This window comes from Pan paniscus, chromosome 12 (genome assembly GCF_029289425.2).
Source record: "Pan paniscus chromosome 12, NHGRI_mPanPan1-v2.0_pri, whole genome shotgun sequence".
Classification (NCBI taxonomy): Eukaryota; Metazoa; Chordata; class Mammalia; order Primates; family Hominidae; genus Pan; species Pan paniscus.
The window spans coordinates 32399010-32421635 of record NC_073261.2 but is presented as its reverse complement, the minus strand read 5'-3'; the positions used below and the strand labels follow the sequence as shown (position 1 = coordinate 32421635).

Here is a 22626-nt window from a genome sequence, read left to right as displayed (position 1 = left end):
CCATTACCACAGTCTAGGAAGGGTGTGGGGGTGGTAGGAAATGAGGATGCTTAATAAGTACAAACTATAGTTAGAAACAATGAATAAAATTTAGCATTTTATAGCACAAAAACATGACTACATTCAGCAATAACTTGTACATTTTAGCATTACTGAGGAAGTACAAATTAAAAGACAGCACAAAGAAATGGTTAATGCTTGAGGTGATGGATAACCCATTAACCATGATGTCATTATTACACACTGTATGCCTGTATCAAACTATCTCATTTACTCCATAAACATAAACACCTACAATTTACTCATTAAAATTAAAAACAAAAAAATAAAGTAACACACACACACACAGTGTGCTAATCAGAACATCTGATTGGCTTAATATAATAAGTGCAACAAAATTGACCAGAACCAACAAAAGTTAAAACAAAACAAATATGTTACAAAATAAAACATTTCATTAGCTAAAAGCCATAATTTGAATTGACTTTTAAAGCAAAACAAATATTTTACAGTATCAAAATTGATCTCTTTAATTCGCTAAAAACTATTGAAATTCCAAATTGGAAACTTCAGAGTATCAAAATGTAAAAGTAGAAACATCTGAATAAAACCTTATATTTTTAGGCCAGGCATGGTGGTTCACACCTGTAATCCCAGCACTTTGGGAGGGCGAGGCGGGAGGATCACCTGAGGTCGAGAGCTCAAGACCAGCCTGACCAACATGGAGAAAGCCTGTCTCTACTAAAAATACAAAATTAGCCGGGCATGGTGGTGCATACCTGTAATCCCAGCTACTCGGGAGGCTGAGGCAGGAGAATTGCTTGAACCAGGAAGGTGGAGGTTGCGGTGAGCTACAATTGAGCCATTGCACTCCAGCCTGGGCAACAAGAGCAAAGCTCTGTCTCCAAAAAAAAAAAAAAAAAAACCTTATGTTTTAAAAATATATTTTCCTTATGCATGTAAATCTCATTTTTGAAAATGATAACAGCTGCATTATTTAGATGAAATCCTGAAATAAAATATAAAAATTGAAATAATTGAGAATAGAAAGACTATGAGCATTACAAACAGATTAATGTACTTCTTTCCAGAGTTAAATCTACAATGCAAAGTTTACCTGGTGTGGATGTTTGTACATCCTTCATTTTGGTGGCTGTATTCAGAACAGAATCTTTATTTTCAATTGTAGCCTGAATGGGTTTTAAAACAAAGTGATTAGCACATGATGTATATTGGTATAGGTTATGCAGTTAATAATTAAAAATATAAATGTAAGAGTAATTACCTTCAAGGTGGGCAGATTCTCAGGATACTCTAACAAGCAAGAGAAATATATAATCCATCATATGTAAATATGGTAAGGCCAACCATACATTCGTGGAGTGTTAGCATCAAACTGAATACTCTTGCCTGTATTAGTGTAGGGTTTCATGTTTTTCTAGTTTGTTTCTTTGGGACAGTAACATGATAGAAATGCAATGAAGAAAATAGGAATACAAGCTTCAAAAACATAAGTTACAAGTTAAAAAGTGAGATTATGCACCACATCTATTGCTAAAAATAAAGTGTTAATATCAATGTGGATATACTGATTAACAAGGAGAAATGTGATCTAAAATCAGAGGAGCAAGTCATAACCCTAGAAATAAGTGTAAAAGCTGGTGCTAACTGCGACTGCATGACTTTCATTCAAGACATCAGAAGGCTTTATACCATTATAACATAAACATTCATCATGCTCTTTAGCTTGTCTGATAACTGAGAAGGTACACAATTACAATGACACTTCAGTTGAACATACACTTCACGTGTCTTCAGTGTAAGTGTCCTGAATTGATCTGCTTGGATATATGTTTGGTGAATCCTAGTAGTTAATATTCATTATTTATCATGCCCATGTGGTGTAATAATCTGCCTACATTTCTTATATCCTCTAGTTTAGCCTTCAGAAAGTTTCTTCATCCACTAATGGCAAGAAGGTATAATATATAAACCCCATCAAAAAGTATAATAAATTATACATATTTATACAAAATGGAATTGCTCCAGGCATTAGATATTAATAAACTTATACATTTGGAAATCAGTCCAATATTCATTGAAAATAACCACTTTAGGATTCAATTAATGCATTCAACATTATTTTTGTCTGTAAAATTAGTCTGCTCTGGAATATCACTTTACTATAAAGAATTTTCATTAAATAGCTATTTTAACAAGACAGCCAGCACTTTGGAAAAAAACTAAATATTCATATTAAACTTCAACTCATTTGAATAACTAATAAAAAATATATGTGTGATGTCTGATACTAATAAACATGAATAATGAGGCACTGTGGTTTATCCCAATTCTAGCACTCCTTCCTGATTCCAGTAGTCATTGGAGCAGCCAGAAATCAGATCTTCCGGTATGCAAATATTCTAAATGCGTCTGAAGTGAGTTCACTCAGGCTTCCTCAGCAGAAACCCCAAAATTACCTAAATAACTTCTTCCTTCCCCTCTTTCTTGCCTTGCAATCCCTCTTTCTTGATGAAAATAATTACTACATCAGTGGTCACCTTGCTCCTCATTCTCCAGTGTTTATGGGTTATTATGACAACTTCCCCCCTCTGGTTTAAGCAGTACTATCTGACGTCTACAATTTCTATTACTTTTTCTCTTTCTCCTTCCCCTTTCCATAGAAACATGCTCTGAAATAAGAGCAAAATTATGCTGTCCCCTGATCCTCTTATCTCTTATGTCTTGAACTGTTTTCCAACGGTTCTTCTACACAGTTTCAATGTAGGGAAGTCTATAAGCTTGTTACTAAGATCATGGCCAACGACCAGCAGCATCAACAACACCTGACAACTCAGTAGAAATGCACAATCTCAGGCCTGCTGAATCAGAAAGTGCATTTTCAATGAGCCCCCGCTGATCTATTCAGGGATGGGACGTTGTCTTCTATCTTGAGAGCACATGACATTAAATGTATATTGCCAAATTACCTGTTCCAGATTTCCAACTGCCCATTATTCTTGTGGCAATATTCAAAAGAGAAACTTTCTTTTTAAATATAACCTGAATGGAAAGAGAAACAAAATAGTCAATACATAATACATATTTCATAGGCTATGCAATAAATAATTCAAAATATAAATGAAAGAGTAACTACCTTCTGGGCCGATTGTTTCTGAGGAGACACTGAAAAGTAAAAGAAATATATAATCCATCATATGTAAATATGATAAAGTTATCCATACATTCATGCAGTGTTAGCATCAAGCTGTATCCTCCTGCCTGTACTAGTGTAGGATTTGATGTTTTACAGTTTGTGTCTTTGGGACAGGAACATGAGGAAATATGCTGAAGAAAATAGGAATACACGCTTCCAGAAAATATACAGTCAGAAATTACAAAGAGGTATTATGCGTCATGTGTGTATTACTGAAATAAAAAGTGTCAATATCAATGTGGATATGCCGAATGATGAAAAGAAATGTGATCTAAAATCAGAGGAGCAACTCATACACCCAGGAATCAATGTCAAAGAAGGTACTAAATGCTACTGCATGTTTTTCATGCAAGACATCAGAGGGATTTATACCATTATGCTGCAAGTATTCATCACGCTCTTTAACTTGCCTCGTAATTGAGCAGGTACACAATGACAATGACACTTTAGTAGAATGTACACTTCACAAGTCCTCAGTGGAAGTGTCGCAGCTTCATCAGCTTGGATATAGGTTTGGATAATCCTGTATACAATATTCTTTATTTCTCAAACCCATGTGGTGTAATAATGTGCCTACATTTGTTGTGTCCTCTAGTTTAGGCTACAGAAAGGTTCTTCATCCACTCATGGCAACAAAGTATAATATATAAACCATATCAAAAAGTATAATAAATGATCAAATTTGACATACTTATACAAAATAAAGTTGCTACAAGCATTAGATATGAATAACCTTTTACATTTGGAAACCACTCCAATATTCATTGAAAATAACAATTTTAAAAGTCAATGAATTCAAATTAATTTTGTTTCTAAAATAGTCTGGTTTGAAGTATCATGTTACTCTCTAAAGCATTTTCATTAAATTGCTATTTTATCCAAAGTTAGCTAATTGAAAAGCAAAGCCAATATATGCATATTCATGTTTATTTCACTTGAATAACTAATATCAACAAAACATATATCTCTGACGCCCAAGAGTAACAAAGAGGAGTAATGAGTCACTGTGGTTTATCCCAATTCTAGGAGTCCTTCCTGCTTCCACTGGTTCCTAAAGCAGCCAAAATCAAATCTTCTTTTAGGAAAATATTCGAATATGCATCTGAACTCACGTTTCCTCAGAAGAAACAACAAAATTACCTAAATAACTTCTTATTTTCCCTCCTTTCTGCCTGACAATCCCTCTTCCTTGAGGAAAGTAATTGCTACATCAGCGGTCTCGTTAGTTCTCGTTCTACAGTGTTTATGGGTTATTATGATCACTTTTCCATCTGTTTTTAAGAACACGATGTGATGTCTGTAAAATCTATACTTCATCTCTATCTCCTACCACCCTTGGTGAAAACATGCTGTAGAATTATAGCAAAATTATGCTGTCCCCTGAGCCCCTTATGTCTTGACATGCTCTCCAATGTTTCTTCTTCCCAATTTCAATGTGGGGAAGTCTATAATCTTACTTCGAAGATCACGTCCAAGACCAGCAGCATCAGCGTCACCCGAGAACTTATTACAAATTAAGAATCTCAGGTTTGCAAAATCAGAATGTGCAGCTTCGACAAGCCCCCCACTGATTTATTTGGGGAAGAGAAGTTCTGTTCTATCTGGACTGAACATGACATTAAATGTGTTTTGCAAAATTACCTGTCCCAGATTTTTCTCCATCCTTTATTTCTCTGGCTATATTCGAAACAGAATCTTTCTCATCACCTGTAGCCTGAATGGAATTTGAAACAAAATAATAAATAAATAAAGTATGTTTCATAGACTATACAATTACTAGTTCACAATATAAATAAGAGTTTAATTACCTTCAAGGCTGGTCGTCTCTGAGAAGACACTGAAAAGCAAAAGGGATACATAATCACTCACATGTACATATGATAAAGTTATTCATACATTCATGCAGTGTTAGCATCAAGCTGTATCCTTCTGCCTGTATTAGGGTAGGATTTGATGTTTCCTACTTTGTGTCTGGGGATTGGAACATGACAGAAATACACTGAAAAAAAGTAATACAGCCTTCATGAAAAATATACTTACAATTTCAAGCATGGTATGATTTGTCATATGTCTAAAACTAAAATAAAACCCTGTCAATATCAACGTGGATATGCTGAGTGATGAGGACAAATGTGATCTAAAATCAGAGGATCAACTCATACACCTGAGAATCAATGTCAAAGCAGGTGGTACTTGATCCCACAGGTCTTTCATGCAAGAAATCAGAAGGATTTACACCATTATACTACAGACATTCATCATGCTCTTTAACGTGCCCTATAACAGAGAAGGTACACAATTACAATGACACTTCAGTTGAATGTACACTTCACGCCTCTTCAGTGGAAGTGCCCTAAATTGATCACCTTGGATATCTGTTTGCTGAAACCGAGTAGATAATATTTATTATTCCTCACACCCACGTGGTGTAATAATTTGCTTAAGTTTCTTGTATCCACTCGTTTAGCTTTCCAAAAGTTTCTTCATCCATTCATGGCACCAAAGGATAACATATTAGCCTCAATAAAAATATCATCAATTATCAATTTTGACATACTTCTACAAAGTAAAACTGCTACAAGCATTAGATATTAATATGTTTTACATTCACAAATCACTCCAATATTCATTGAAAATGACCACTTTAGGAGTTAATTAGAATTCCACATACTTTTTGTTTCTAAAATAGTCTTGTTGGGAGTATCATGCTATTCTCTAAAGAAGTTTCATCCAATAGCTATTTTACCCAAGAGTTAGCTCCTTGAACAACGAAGCCAATGTATTCATATTCAAGTTTATCTCATTTCTATAACTAAAATCAACAAAACATGTATCTCTGATGCCTAATGGTATCAAAGAGGAGTAACGAGTCAGTGTGCTTTATCCCAATTCTAGCATTGTTTCCTGCTTCCAGTAGTTCTTGGAGAAGCCAAAATTTAATGTTCTTTTATGCAAATATTCCAAATTTATCTGAAGTGAGTTCCCTCAGGTTTCCTCAACAGAAACCCCAAAATTACATAAATAACTTCTTCTTTTCTCTCCTTCCTGCCTCACAATCCCTCTTCCTTGTGGAAAATAATTGCTACTTCAGTGATCTTGTTTCTTCTCATTCTACACTGTTTTTGAGGTATTAGGATCACTTTTCCCTCTGTTTATAACAATATTATCTGACACCTATAATATCTATTACTTCATCTCTTTCTCCTTCCCCTCTTGATGGAAACTTGCTGTAGAATTAAAGCAAAATGATGCTGTCCCCTGAGGCTGTTATGTGCTGAACCACTCTCCTATGGTTCTTCTTCCCAATTTCAATGTAGGGAAGTCTACAATCTTACTACTTAGATCATGGTCAAGGACCAGCAACATCAGGGTCACCCGAGAACTTATTACAAATGAAGAATCTCAGCCATGCAGAATCCAAACATAAAGCTTCAATGAACCCCCCGCTGATTTATTTGGGGAAGTGAATTTCTCTTCTATTTGATCGAACATTACATTAAAGGTGTATTCCAAAATACCTGTCCCAGGTATTTGTCCATCCTTTATTTCTGTGGCTATATTCCGAACAGAATCTTTCTTGACACTTGTAGCCTGAATGGGATTTGAAACAAAATAATCAATACATAAAGTATATATTCATAGACCATACAGTTAATAGTTCAAAATATATATGAGTGTTTAATTACCTTCCAGGCTGGTTGTTTCTGAGAAGACACTGAAAAGCAAAACAGATACATAATCACTCATATGTGCATATGATAAAGTTATTCAAACATTCATGCAGTGTTAGCATCAAGCTGCCTCTGTCTGCAGTTATTAGTGTAGGCTTTGATGCTTTATACTTTGTGTTTTGGGATGGGAACATGACAGAAATACACTGAAGAAAACAGGAATACAGGTTTCAAGAAATATACACTAAGCATTTCAAACGTAGTATGATTTGTCATATGACTAAAACTAAAATAAAAGTGTCAATTTCAATAAGGATATGCCGAGTGATGAGGACAAATGTGGTCTAAAATCACAGAAGCAACTAATCACCTGGGAATCAATGTCAAAGCAGGTGGTACATGCACCCGCATGACTTTCATGCAAGATATCCGAATGATTAAACCATTATACTGCAAACATTCAACATGCTCTTTAACTTGCCCAATAACTGAGAAGGTACACAATTACAATGACACTACACTTGAACTTACACTTCACACCTCTTAAGTGGAAGGGACCTAAATTGATCAACGTGGATATATGTTTCCTGAATCCAAGTAAATAATTCATTATTTCTCACACCCATGTGCTGTAATAATTTGCCTAAGCTTCTTGTGTTCTCTAGTTTAGCCTTTTGAACATTTCTTCATCCACTCATGGCAACAAAGTATAATATATAACCTCAATAAAAAGCATCATCAATTATCAATTTTGACATAATTCTACTAAATAAAACTGCTACAAGTATTGGATATTAATAAGCTTTTACACTTGGAAATCACTCCAATATTCATTGAAAATTACCATTTTAGGAGTCAGTTGTTGAATTCAACATTATTTTTGTTTCTAAAATAGTCTTGTTAGGAGTATCATGCTATTCTCTAAAGAATATTCATTAAATACCTATTTTATCCAAGAGTCAGCTCTTTGATCAATGAAGCCAATGTATTCATATTCAAGTTTATCTAATTTCTATAACTAAAATCAACAAAACGTGTAAGTCTGATACCTAACAGTAACAAAGAAGAGTAATTAGTAAATGAAGTTTATCCCAATTCTAGCATTATCTCCTGCACCCAGTAGTTCCAGCAGCTGCCAAAATCAAATCTTCTTTATGCAAATATGCTAAATGCCTCTGAAGTGAGTTCACTCAGGTTTCCTCAGCAGAAACCCCAAAATTACATAAATAACTTCTTTTCCCTCCTTCCTGCCTCACAATCCCTCTTCCTTGGGAAAAATCATTGCTATATCAGTGGTCTCCTTAGTTCTCATTCTACAGTGTCTACAGGTTATTAGGATCACTATTCTGTCTTTCTTATAGCAGAATGATGTGACATCTATAAAATCTATATTTCATGTCTTTCTCCTTCTACCCTTATTGAAAACATGCTGTAGAATTAAAGCAAAATTATGCTGTTCCCCTGAGACCCTTATGTCTTGAACTGCTCTCCATATTTCTTCTTCCCAATTTCAATGTGGGGAAGTCTATAATCTTACTACAAAGATCATGTCCAAGACCAGCAGCATCAGCGTCACACAAGAACTTATTAAAAATGAAGAATCTCAGGCCTGCTGAATCAGAATGTGCAGTTTTGATGAGCCCCGCACTGATTTGTTTGGGGAAGAGAAGTACTTTTCTATCTGGACTGAACATGACATTAAATGTGTTTTGTGAAATTACCTGTTCCAGATTGTTGTCCATCCTTTATTTCTGTGGGTATATTCGAAACAGAATCTTTCTTGTCACTTGTAGCCTGAATGGAATTTGAAACAAAATAATCAATACATGAACTATGTTTCATAGACCACACAGTTAATAGTTCACAATATAAATGAGAGTTTAATTACCTTCAAGGCTGGTTGTTTCTGAGAAGACACTGAAAAGCAAAAGGGATACATAATCACTCATATGTAAATATGATAAATTTATCCATACTTTCATGCACTGTTGGCATCAAGATATATCTTCCTGCCTGTATTAGTATAGGATTTGCTGTTTTCTATTTTGTGACTGAGGACTGGAATATGACAGAAATACACTGAAAAAGGTGAATACAGGCTTCACAAAATATACTTACAATTTCAAACATGGCATGATTTGTCATATGTCCAAAACTAAAATAAAACCGTGTCAATATCAACATGGATATGCCAAGTGATGAGGACAAATGTGATCTAAAATCAGAGGAGCAACTCATACACTTGAGAATCAATGTCAAAGCAGGTTCTACATGATGCCACATGTCTTCCATGCAAGAAATCAAAAGGATTTACACCATTATAGTACAAACATTCATCATGCTCTTTAACTTGCCCAATAACTGAGAAGGCACACAATTACAATGATATTTCAGTTGAATGTACACTTCACGTCTCTTCAGTGGAAGTGTCCTAAATTGATCAGCTTGGATTATGTTTGCTGAAACCTAGTAGATAATATTCATTATTTCTCACACCTCTGTGGTGTAATAATTTGCCTAAGTTTCTTGTATCCACTCGTTTAGCCTTCTGAAAGTTTCTTCATCCATTCATGGCACCAAAGGATAATATATTAGCCTCAATAAAAATATCATCATTTACCAATGTTGACATACTTCTACAAAGTAAAACTGCTACAAGCATTAGATATTAATAAGTTTTACATTCAGAAATCAATCAAATATTCATGGAAAGGACCACTTTAGGAGTTAATTAGAATTCAACATAATTTTTGTTTCTAAAAAGTCTTCTTTGGAGTATCATGCTATTCTCTAAAGAAGTTTCATTCAATAGCTATTTTATCCAAGACTTAGCTCCTTGAACTTTGAAGCCAATGTACTCATATTCGTTTATCTCAGTTTTATAACTGAAATCAACAAAACATGTATCTCTGATGCCTAATAGTAAATTACTCCTAAAGAGGAGTAATGAGTCACTGTGGTTTATTCCAAATCTAGCATAGTTTCCTGCTTCCAGTAGTTCCTGAAGCACCCAAAATCAAATCTTCTTTTATGCAAATGTTCCAAATGTATTGAAGTGAGTTCAGTGAGGTTTCCTCAGCAGAAATCCCAAATTACATAAATAACTTCTTCTTCTCCCTCCTTCCTGACTCACAATCCCTATTCCTTGAGGAAAATAATTGCTACATCACTGCTCTTGTTACTTCTCATTCTACAGTGTTTTTGTGGTATTAGGAACACTTTTCCCTCTGTTTATCACAATACAATCTGACGCCTCTAATATCTATTACTTCATCTCTTTCTCTTTCCCCTCTTGATGAAAACATGCTGTAGAATTAAAGCAAAATGATGCTGTCCCCTGAGCCTGTTATATGTTGAATTGTGGTCAGATGGTTCTTTTTCCCAATTTCAAAGTACAGACATCTAAAATCTTAGTACTTTCATCATGGCCAAGGACCACAGCATCAGGGTCACCCGAGAACTTATTACAAATGAATAATCTCAGGAATACTGAATCAGAACATGAAGATTTGACGAACCCCCCGCTGCTTTATTTGGTGAAGAGAAGTTCTCTTCTATCTTGAATGAACATCATATTAAATGTGTTTGCAAAATTACCTGTCCCAGATATTTGTTCGTCCTTTGTTTTTGTGGCTATATTTGGAATAGAATCTTCCTTGTCACTTGTAGCCTGAATGGAATTTGAAACACAACAGTCAATAAATAAAGTATATTTCATAGACTATACACTTAATAGTTCAAAATATAAAAGAGAGTTTAATTACCTTCAAGGCTGGTTGTTTATGAGAAGACACTGAAAAGCAAAAGGGATACATAATCACTCATACGTAAATATGATAAAGTTATTCATACATTCATACAGTGTTAGCATCAATCTCTGTCCTCCTGCCTGTATTAGTGTAGGCTTTGATGGCTTCTATATTGTGTCGGGGAAAAGAACATGACAGAAATCACTGAAAAAAGGGAATACAGGCGCCATGAAATATATCCTTACAATTTTAAACATGGTATGATCTGTCATATGTCGAAAACTAAAATAAAGCCCTGTCAATATCAATGTCGATATGCCGAGTGATGAGGACAAAGTGATCTAAAATCAGGGGAGCAATTCATACACCTGAGAATCAATATCAAAGCAGGTGCTACATGACCCCACATGTGTTTCATGTAAGAAATCAAAGGATATACACAATTATAGTACAAACATTCATCATGCTCTTTAATTTGCCCAATAAATGAGAAGGCACAGAATTACGACGACATTTCAGTTGAACATACACTTCACATCTCCTCAGTGGAAGTGTCCTAAATTGATCACTTTGGATATCTGCTTGCTGATACCTAGTAGATAATATTCATTACCTCTCACACCCATGTGGTGTAATAATTTGCCTAAGTTTCTTGTATCCACTAGTATAGACTTCTGAATGTTTCTTCATCCACTCTTGGCAGCAAAGGATAATATATTAGCCTCAATAAAGATATCATCAATTATCAACTTTGACATACTTCTTCAAAGTAAAACTGCTACAAGCATTAGATATTAATCAGTTTTTCATTCAGAAATCACTGCAATATTCATTGAAAATGAACATTTTAGGAGTTAATTAGAATTCAACATCATTTTTGTTTCTAAAATAGACTTTTTGGGAGGACCATGTTATTCTTTAAAGAAGTTTCATGAAATAGCTATTTCATCCAAGGGGTAGCTCCCTGAACAAGGGAGCAAATTTATTCATATTCAAGATTATCTCATTTTTATAACTACAATCAACAAAATATGTATCTCTGATGCCTCCTAGTAACCAAGAGGAGTAATGAGTCAGTGTGGTGGTGTATTCCAATTATGCCATTGTTTCCTGCTTCCAGTAGTTCCTGGAGCAGGCAAAATCAAATATTTGTTATGAAAATATTCCAAATGCATCTGAAGTGAGTTCACTCAGGTTTCCTCAGCAGAAACCCCAAAATTATATAAAAGAATTCCTCTTTTTCTGCCTTCCTGCCTCACAATCCGTCTTCCTTAGGAAAATAGTTGCTACACCAGGGGTCTCCTTAATTCTCCTAACAGTGTCTACGGGTTGTTACAACAAGCTTTCTGTCTTTTCTTGGCAGTACAATCTGAAGTGTGTAAATTCTATACTTCCTCTCTTTCTCCTTCCACTCTTACTGAAAACAAGCTGGAGAATTAAAGCAAAATTATGTTGTTCCCCAGAGCCCCTTATGCCTTGAACTGCTCTCCATGTTTCTTCTTCCCAATTTCAATGTGGGGAAGTGTATACTCTTACTGCGAAGATCATGTTCCAGACCAGCAGCATCATCATCACCCAAGAACTTATTTGAAATGAAGAATCTCAGGACTGCTGAATCAGAATGTGCAGTTACAACAAACCCCCCGCTGATTTATTCAGGGAAGAGAATTTCTTATCTATCTGGACTGAACATGACATTAAATCTCTTTTCAAAATTACCTCTCCTAGTTTTTTCTCCATGATTTTTTCCTCTGGTTATATTCAAAATAGAATCTTTCTCGTCACTTGTAGCCTGCATGGAATTTGAAATGAAATAATAAATTAATAAAGTATGTTTCATAGACTATACATTTACTAGGTCACAATATAAATGACAGTTTCATTACCTTCAAGCCTGGTGGTTGCTCAGAAGACACTGAAAAGTAAAAGGGATTCATAATCATTCATAAGTAAAAATGACAAAATTATCCATACATTCATGCAGTGTTAGCATCAACCTCTGTCCTCCTGCCTGTATTAGTGTAGGCTTTGATGGTTTCTACTTTGTGTCTGGGGACTAGAACATGACAGAAATACTCTGACAAAAGGGATTACAGGCTCCATGAAATATAGTCTTAGAATTTCAAACATGGTATGATTTGTCATATGTAGAAAACTAAAATAAAACCGTGTCAATATCAACGTGGATATGCCGAGTGATGAGGACAAAGTGATCTAAAATCAGAGGAGCAACACGTACACCTGAGAATCAATGTCAAAGCAGGTGCAACATGATCCCACATGTCTTTCATGCAAGAAATCAAAAGGATTTACACCATTATACTACAAACATCCATCATGCTCTTTAACTTGCCCAATAACTGAGAAGGCACACAATTACGATGACAATTCAGTTGAACTTACACTTCACGTCCCTTCAGTGGAAGTGTCCTAAATTGATCACTTTGGATACCTGTTTGCTGATACCTAGTAGATAATATTCATTATATCTCACACCCAGGTGGTGTAATAATTTGCTTAAGTTTCTTGTATCCACCAGTTTAGCCTTCCAAAAGTTTCTTCATCCACTCATGGCACCAAAGGATAATATATAAGCCTCAATAAATATATCATCACTTATCAATTTTGACATATTTCTACAAAGTAAAACTGCTACAAGCATTAGATATTAATAAGTTTTACATTCAGAAATCATTCCAATATTCATCGAAAATGATCACTCCAGGACTTAATTAGAATGCAACACTATTTTTGTTTCTAAAATACCTTGTTGGGAGTATCATGTAATTTTCTAAAGAAGTTTCATTAAACAGCTATTTTATACAAAAGGTAGCTCCTTGAACAAGGAAGCCAATGTATTCATATTCAAGTTTATCTCATTTCTATAACTAAAATCAACAAAACATGTATCGCTGATGCCTAATAGTAACAAAGAGGAGTAATGAGTCATTGTGTTTTTATGCCAATTCAAACACTGTTTCCTGCTTCCAGCAGTTGCTGGAGCTGCCAAAATTAAATGTTGTTTATGCAAATGTTCCAAATGCATCTGAAGTGAGTTCACTCAGGTTTCCTCAGCAGTAACCCCAAAATTATATAAATGACTTCCTCTTTTCCCACCTTCCTGCCTCACAATCTGTCTTCATTTGGAAAATAATTGTTACATCAGGGGTCTCCTCAGTTCTCCTTCTACAGTGTCTACGGCTTATTATGAACAGTTTTCTGTCTGTTTTTAGCACTACCATGTGACATCAGTAAAATCTGTATTTCCACTCTTTCTCCTTACACCATTAATGAAAAGATGCTACAGAATTAAAGCAAAATTATGCTGTGCCCCCAGAGCCCCTTATGTCTTCAACTGCTCTCCATATTTCTTCCTCCCAATTGCAATGTGGGGATGTGTATAATCTTACAGCGAAGATCATGTTCCAGACCAGCAGCATCAGCATAACCCAAGAACTTATTAGAAATGAAGAATCTCAGGCCTACTGAATCAGAATGTGCAGTTTCGACCAGCCCCCCACTGATTTATTCGGGGAAGAGAACTTCTTATCTGGACTGAACATGACATTAAATGTGTTTCGCAAAATTACCTGTCCTAGATGTTTCTCCATCCTTTCTTTCTCTGGTTATATTTGAAAAAGAATCTTTCCCATCACTTGCAGCCTGAATACAATTTGAAACAAAATAATAAATAAGGTATGTTTCATAGGCTATACGTTTACTAGCTCACAATATAAATGAGAGTTTCATTACCTTCAAGGCTGGTTTTTTCCGAGAAGACACTGAAAAGTAAAAGGGATACATAATCACTCACATGTAAATATGATAAAGTTATCCATACATTCACACAGTGTTAGCATCAACATCTGTCCTCCTGCCTGCATTAGTGGAGGCTTTGATGGCTTCTACTTTCTGTCTGGGGACCAGAACATGACAGAAATACACTGAAAAAAGGGAACACAGGCTCCATGAAATATACCCTTACAATTTCAAAAATGGTATGATTTGTCATGTGTCGAAAACTAAAATAAAACCGTGTCAATATCAGTGTGGATATGCTGAGTTATGAGGACAAATGCGATCTAAAATCAGAGGAGCAACTCATACACATGACAATCAATCTCAAAACAGATGCTACATGATCCCACATGTCTTTCATGCAACAAATCAAAAGGATTTACACCATTATACTAAAAACATTCATCATGCTCTTTAACTTGCCCAATAACTGAGAAGGTACACAATTACGATGACACTCCAGTTGAACGTACACTTCACATCTCTTCAGTGGAAGTGTCCTGAATTGATCACCTTGGATATCTGTTTGCTGATACCTAGTAGATAATATTGATTATCTCTCACAACCATGTAGTGTAATAATTTGCCTCAGTTTCTTGTATCCACTAGTTTAGGCTTCCAAAAATTTCTTCATCCACTCTTGGCACCAAAGGATAATATATTAGCCTCAATAAAAATATGATCAATTATCAACTTTGACATAATGCTACAAAGTAAAATTGCTACAAGCATTAGATATTAATCACTTTCTCATCCAGAAATCACTGCAATATTGATTGAAAATGACCATTTTATGGGTTAACTAGAATTCAACATCACTCTTGTGTCTAAAATAGTCTTGTTGGGAGTATCGTGTTATTCTCTAAAGAAGTGTCATTAAATAGCTATTTTATCCAAGAGGTAGCTCCTTGAACAAGGAAGCAAATTTATTCGTATTCAAGATTATCTCATTTTTGTAACTACAATCAACAACACATGTATCTCTGATGCCTCCTAGTAACCAAGAGGAGTAATGAGTCAGTGTGGTGGTGTATTCCAATTATACCATTGTTTCCTGCTTCCAGTAGTAGTTCCTGGAGCAGCCAAAATCAAATATTTGTTATGAAAATATTCCAAATGCATCTGAAGTTGAGTTCACTCAGGTTTCCTCAGCAGAAACCCCAAAATTATATAAATGACTTCCTCTTTTCACACCTTCCTGCCTCACAATCCGTCTCCCTTAGGAAAATAGTTGCTACACCAGGGGTCTCCTTAGTTCTCCTACAGTGTCTACGGGTTGCACAACAAGCTTTCTGTCTTTTCTTGGCAGTACGATCTGAAGTGTGTAAATTCTATACTTCCTCTCTTTCTCCTTCCACCCTTACTGAAAACAAGCTGGAGAATTAAAGCAAAATTATGTTGTTCCCCAGAGCCCCTTATGCCTTGAACTGCTCTCCATATTTCTTCTTCCCAATTTCAATGTGGGGAAGTGTATAATCCTACTGCGAAGATCATGTTCCAGACCAGCAGCATCAGCATCACCCAAGAACTTACTTGAAATGAAGAATCTCAGGACTGCTGAATCAGAATGTGCAGCTTCAACGAGCCCCCCGCTGATTTATTCAGGGAAGAGAATTTCTTATCTATCTGGACTGAACATGACATTAAATCTCTTTTCAAAATTACCTCTCCTAGTTTTTTCTCCATGCTTTTTTCCTCTGGCTATATTCAAAAGAGAATCTTTCTCGTCTCTTGTAGCCTGAATGGAATTTGAAATGAAATAATAAATTAATAAAGTATGTTTCATAGACTATACATTTACTAGTTCACAATATAAATGACAGTTTCCTTACCTTCAAGCCTGGCGGTTCCTCAGAAGACACTGAAAAGTAAAAGGGATTCATAATCACTCATATGTAAAAATGACAAAATTATCCACATATTCATGCAGTGTTAGCATCAACCTCTGTCCTCCTGCCTGTATTAGCGTAGGCTTTGATGGCTTCTACTTTGTATCTGGGGACTAGAACATGACAGAAATACGCTGAGAAAAGGGAATACAGGCGCCATGAAATATAGTCTTAGAATTTCAAACATGGTATGATTTGTCATCTGCCAAAAACTAAAATAAAACCGTGTCAATATCAACGTGGATATGCCGAGTGAGGAGGACAAAGTGATCTAAAATCAGAGGAGCAACTCATACACCTGAGAATCAATGTCAAAGCAGGTGCTACATGATCCCACTTATCTTTCATGCAACAAATTAAAAGGATTTACACCATTATACTACAAACATTCATCATGCTCTTTAACTTGCCCAATTACTGAGAAGGCACACAATTACGACGACAATTCAGTTGAACGTACACTTCACATCTCTTCAGTGGAAGTGTGCTAAATTGATCACCTTGGATATCTGTTTGCTGATACCTAGTAGATAATATTCATTATCTCTCTCAACCATATGGTGTAATAATCTGCCTAAGTTTCTTCTATCCACTAGTTTAGCCTTCCGAAAGTTTCTTCATCCAGTCGTGGCAACAAAGGATAATATATTAGCCTCAATAAAAATATCATCAATTATCAATTTTGACATACCTATACAAAGTAAAACTGCTACAAGCATTAGATATTGATCAGTTTTTCATTCAGAAATCACTGCAATATTCATTGAAAATGACCATTTTAGGAGTTAATTAGAATCCAGCATAATTTTTGTTTCTCAAATAGCCTTGTTGGGAGTATCATGTTGTTCTCTAAAGAAGTTTCATAAAATAGCTATTGTATCCAAGAGGTAGCTCCTTGAAAAAGGAAGCCAAGTATTCATATTCAAGTTTGTCTCATTTCAATAACTAAAATCAACAAAACATGTATCTCTGATGCCTAATAGTAACAAAGAGGAGTAATGAGTCAGTGTGTTTTTATGCCAATTCTAGGATTGTTTCCTTCTTCCAGCAGTTCCTGCAGCAGCCAAAATCAAGTATTTTTTATTAAAATATTCCAAATGCATCTGAAGTGAGTTCACTCAGGTTTCCTCAGCGGAAACCCCAAAATTATATAAATGACTGCCTCTTTTCACACCTTCCTGCCTCACAATCCGTCTTCCTTGGGAAAATGATTGCTACACCAGGGGTCTCCTTAGTTCTCCTACAGTGTGTACGGGTTATTACAACAAGTTTTCTGTCTGTTCTTAGCAGTACGATGTGACGTCTGTAAAATCGATACTTCCTCTCTTTCTCCTTCCACCCTTACTGAGAACAAGCTGGAGAATTAAAGCAAAACTATGCTGTTCCCCAGAGCCCCTTATGTCTTCAACTGCTCTCCATATATCTTCTTCCCAACTTCAATGTGGGGAAGTGTATAATCTTACAGCGAAGATCATGTTCCAGACCAGCAGCATCAGCATCACCCAAGAACTTTACTACAAATGAAGAATCTCCGGCCTGCTGAATCAGAAAGTGCAGCTTCGACGAGCCACCCGCTGCTTTATTTGGGGAAGAGAACTTCTTATCTATCTGGACAGAACACGACATTAAATCTGTTTTCAAAATTACCTGTCCTAGATTTTTCTCCATCCTTTTCTTCTCTGGCTATACTCAAAACAGAATCTTCCTCGTCACTTGTAGCCTGAATGGAATTTGAAACGAAATAATAAACAAATAAAGTATGTTTCATAGACCATACATTAACTCGTTCACAACATAAATGAGAGTTTCATTACCTTCAAGGCTGGTGGTTTCTGAGAAGACACTGAAAAGCAAAAGGGATTCATAATCACTCATATGTAAATATGACAAAGATATCCATACATTCATGCGGTGTTAGCATCAACCTCTGTCCTCCTGCCTGTATTAGCGCAGGCTTTGATGGCTTCTACTTTGTGTCTGGGGACTAGAACATGACAGAAGTACACTGAGAAAAGGGAATACAGGCTCCATGAAATATACCCTTACAATTTCAAACATGGTACGATTTCTCGTGTGTCTAAAACTAAAATAAAACCGTGACAATCTCAACGTGCATAGGCCGAGTGATGAGAACAAATGTGATCTAAAATCAGAGGAGCAACTCACACACCCGAGAATCAATGTCAAAGCAGGTGCTACATGATCCCACATGTCTTTTGTGCAACAAATCAAAAGGATTTACACCATTATACTACAAACATTCATCATGCTCTTTAACTTGCCCAATAACTGAGAAGGCACACAATTGCGACGATACTTCAGTTGAACTTACACTTCACATCTCTTCAGTGGAAGTGTCCTAAATTGATCACTTTGGATACCTGTTTGCTGATACCTAGTAGATAATAATCATTATCTCTCACACCCATGTGGTGTAATACTTTGCTTAAGTTTCTTGTATCCACTAGTTTAGCCTTCCAAACGTTTCTTCATCCACTCATGGCACCAAAGGATAATATATTAGCCTCAATAAAAATATCATCATTTATCAATTTTGACATATTTGTACAAAGTAAAACTGCTACAAGCATTAGATATTGATAAGATTTACATTCAGAAATCATTCCAATATTCATTGAAAATGATCACTCTAGGACTTAATTAGAATGCAACACAATTTTTGTCTCTAAAATAGCCTTGTTGGGAGTATCATGTTATGTTCTAGAGAAGTTTCATTAAACAGCTATTTTATACAAGAGGTAGCTCTTTGAAGAAGGAAGCCAACGTAGTCATATTCACGTTTATCTCATTTCTATAAGTAAAATCAACAAAACATGTATCTCTGATGCCTAATAGTAACAAAGAGGAGTAATGAGTCATTGTGTTTTTATGCCAATTCAAGAAATGTTTCCTGCTTCCAGAAATTGCTGGAGCTGCCAAAATCAAATATTGTTTATGCAAATGTTCCAAATGCATCTGAAGTGAGTTCACTCAGGTTTCCTCAGCAGTAACCCCAAAATTATATAAATGACTTCCTCTTTTCCCACCTTCCTGCCTCACAATCCGTCTTCATTCGGAAAATAATTGCTACATCAGGGGTCTCCTCAGTTCTCCTTCTACAGTGTCTACGGCTTATTATGAACAGTTTTCTGTCTCTTTTTAGCACTACCATGTGACGTCTGTAAAATCTGTACTTCCTCTCTTTCTCCTTACACCCTTAATGAAAAGATGCTCCAGAAATAAAGCAAAATTATGCTGTGCCCCAGAGCCCCTTAAGTCTTCAACTGCTCTCCATATTTCTTCCTCCCAATTGCAACGTGGGGATGTGTATAATCTTACAGCGAAGATCATGTTCCAGACCAGCAGCATCAGCATAACCCAAGAACTTATTAGAAATGAAGAATCTCAGGCCTACTGAATCAGAATGTGCAGTTTCGACCAGCCCCCCACTGATTTATTCGGGGAAGAGAACTTCTTATCTGGACTGAACATGACATTAAATGTGTTTCGCAAAGTTACCTGTCCTAGATATTTCTCCATCCTTTCTTTCTCTGGTTATATTTGAAAAAGAATCTTTCTCATCACTTGTAGCCTGAATGGAATTTGAAACAAAATAATAAATAAGGTATGTTTCATAGGCTTTACGTTTACTAGCTCACAATATAAATGAGAGTTTTATTACCTTCAAGGCTGCTTTTTGCCGAGAAGACACTGAAAAGCAAAAGGGATACATAATCACTCACATGTAAATATGATAAAGTTATCCATACATTCACACGGTGTTAGCATCAACCTCTGTCCTCCTGTCTGTATTAGTGGAGGCTTTGATGGCTTCTACTCTGTCTCTGGGGACCAGAGCGTGACAGAAATACACTGAAAAAAGGGAACACAGGCTCCATGAAATATACCCTTACAATTTCAAACATGGTATGATTTGTCATGTGTCGAAACCCAAAATAAAACCGTGTCCATATCAATGTGGATATGCTGAGTGATGAGGACAAATGTGATCTAAAAACAGAGGAGCAACTCATACACGTGAGAATCAATGTCAACACAGGTGCTACATGATCCCACATGTCTTTCATGCAACAAATCAAAAGGATTTACACCATTATACTACAAACACTCATCATGCTCTTTAACTTGCCCAATAACTGAGAAGGCACACAATTACGATGACACTCCAGCTGAACGTACACTTCACATCTCTTCAGTGGAAGTGTCCTGAATTGATCACCTTGGATATCTGTTTGCTGATACCTAGTAGATAATATTCATTATCTCTCACACCCATGTAGTGTAATAATTTGCCTAAGTTTCATGTATCCACTAGTTTAGGCTTCTGAAAGTTTCTTCATCCACTCTTGGCACCAAAGGATAATATATTAGCCTCAATAAAAATATCATCAATTATCAACTTTGACATACTTCTACAAAGTAAAATGGCTACAAGCATTAGATATTAATCAGTTTTTCATTCAGCAATCACTGCAATATTCATTGAAAATGACCATTTTAGGAGTTAGTTAGAATTCAACATCATTCTTGTGTCTAAAATAGTCTTGTTGGGAGTATCGTGTTATTCTCTAAAGAAGTGTCATTAAATAGCTATTTTATCCAAGAGGTAGCTCCTTGAACAAGGAAGCAAATTTATTCATATTCAAGATTATCTCATTTTTGTAACTACAATCAACAACACATGTATCTCTGATGCCTCCTAGTAACCAAGAGGAGTAATGAGTCAGTGTGGTGGTGTATTCCAATTATACCATTGTTTCCTGCTTCCAGTAGTAGTTCCTGGAGCAGCCAAAATCAAATATTTGTTATGAAAATATTCCAAATGCATCTGAAGTGAGTTCACTCAGGTTTCCTCAGCAGAAACCCCAAAATTATATAAATGACTTCCTCTTTTCACACCTTCCTGCCTCACAATCCGTCTCCCTTAGGAAAATAGTTGCTACACCAGGGGTCTCCTTAGTTCTCCTACAGTGTCTACGGGTTGCACAACAAGCTTTCTGTCTTTTCTTGGCAGTACGATCTGAAGTGTGTAAATTCTATACTTCCTCTCTTTCTCCTTCCACCCTTACTGAAAACAAGCTGGAGAATTAAAGCAAAATTATGTTGTTCCCCAGAGCCCCTTATGCCTTGAACTGCTCTCCATATTTCTTCTTCCCAATTTCAATGTGGGGAAGTGTATAATCCTACTGCGAAGATCATGTTCCAGACCAGCAGCATCAGCATCACCCAAGAACTTACTTGAAATGAAGAATCTCAGGACTGCTGAATCAGAATGTGCAGCTTCAACGAGCCCCCCGCTGATTTATTCAGGGAAGAGAATTTCTTATCTATCTGGACTGAACATGACATTAAATCTCTTTTCAAAATTACCTCTCCTAGTTTTTTCTCCATGCTTTTTTCCTCTGGCTATATTCAAAAGAGAATCTTTCTCGTCTCTTGTAGCCTGAATGGAATTTGAAATGAAATAATAAATTAATAAAGTATGTTTCATAGACTATACATTTACTAGTTCACAATATAAATGACAGTTTCCTTACCTTCAAGCCTGGCGGTTCCTCAGAAGACACTGAAAAGTAAAAGGGATTCATAATCACTCATATGTAAAAATGACAAAATTATCCACATATTCATGCAGTGTTAGCATCAACCTCTGTCCTCCTGCCTGTATTAGCGTAGGCTTTGATGGCTTCTACTTTGTGTCTGGGGACTAGAACATGACAGAAATACACTGAGAAAAGGGAATACAGGCGCCATGAAATATAGTCTTAGAATTTCAAACATGGTATGATTTGTCATCTGCCAAAAACTAAAATAAAACCGTGTCAATATCAACGTGGATATGCCGAGTGAGGAGGACAAAGTGATCTAAAATCAGAGGAGCAACTCATACACCTGAGAATCAATGTCAAAGCAGGTGCTACATGATCCCACTTATCTTTCATGCAACAAATTAAAAGGATTTACACCATTATACTACAAACATTCATCATGCTCTTTAACTTGCCCAATTACTGAGAAGGCACACAATTACGACGACAATTCAGTTGAACGTACACTTCACATCTCTTCAGTGGAAGTGTGCTAAATTGATCACCTTGGATATCTGTTTGCTGATACCTAGTAGATAATATTCATTATCTCTCTCAACCATATGGTGTAATAATCTGCCTAAGTTTCTTCTATCCACTAGTTTAGCCTTCCGAAAGTTTCTTCATCCAGTCGTGGCAACAAAGGATAATATATTAGCCTCAATAAAAATATCATCAATTATCAATTTTGAC

General features: G+C 35.9%; 1 protein-coding gene across 4 annotated transcripts in view; it reads right to left on the bottom strand.

The window, feature by feature from the left end:
• The window catches only part of ANKRD36C (ankyrin repeat domain 36C), a 178317-nt gene that overhangs the window by 72509 nt on the left and 83182 nt on the right, over positions 1–22626 (bottom strand). For all 4 annotated transcript variants that reach the window (XM_063594808.1, XM_063594805.1, XM_063594806.1 and 1 more), the window contains 24 exons: positions 21883–21911; positions 21716–21788; positions 20007–20035; positions 19844–19916; positions 18139–18167; positions 17972–18044; positions 16268–16296; positions 16101–16173; positions 14391–14419; positions 14228–14300; positions 12524–12552; positions 12357–12429; positions 10653–10681; positions 10486–10558; positions 8777–8805; positions 8610–8682; positions 6904–6932; positions 6736–6808; positions 5026–5054; positions 4859–4931; positions 3158–3186; positions 2991–3063; positions 1286–1314; positions 1118–1190 (listed from right to left, as the gene is read on the bottom strand). In XM_063594808.1, coding sequence (XP_063450878.1) covers positions 1118–1190; positions 1286–1314; positions 2991–3063; positions 3158–3186; positions 4859–4931; positions 5026–5054; positions 6736–6808; positions 6904–6932; positions 8610–8682; positions 8777–8805; positions 10486–10558; positions 10653–10681; positions 12357–12429; positions 12524–12552; positions 14228–14300; positions 14391–14419; positions 16101–16173; positions 16268–16296; positions 17972–18044; positions 18139–18167; positions 19844–19916; positions 20007–20035; positions 21716–21788; positions 21883–21911 — 1224 coding nt within the window. The remainder of the gene's footprint in view (positions 1–1117; positions 1191–1285; positions 1315–2990; positions 3064–3157; positions 3187–4858; positions 4932–5025; positions 5055–6735; positions 6809–6903; positions 6933–8609; positions 8683–8776; positions 8806–10485; positions 10559–10652; positions 10682–12356; positions 12430–12523; positions 12553–14227; positions 14301–14390; positions 14420–16100; positions 16174–16267; positions 16297–17971; positions 18045–18138; positions 18168–19843; positions 19917–20006; positions 20036–21715; positions 21789–21882; positions 21912–22626) is intronic.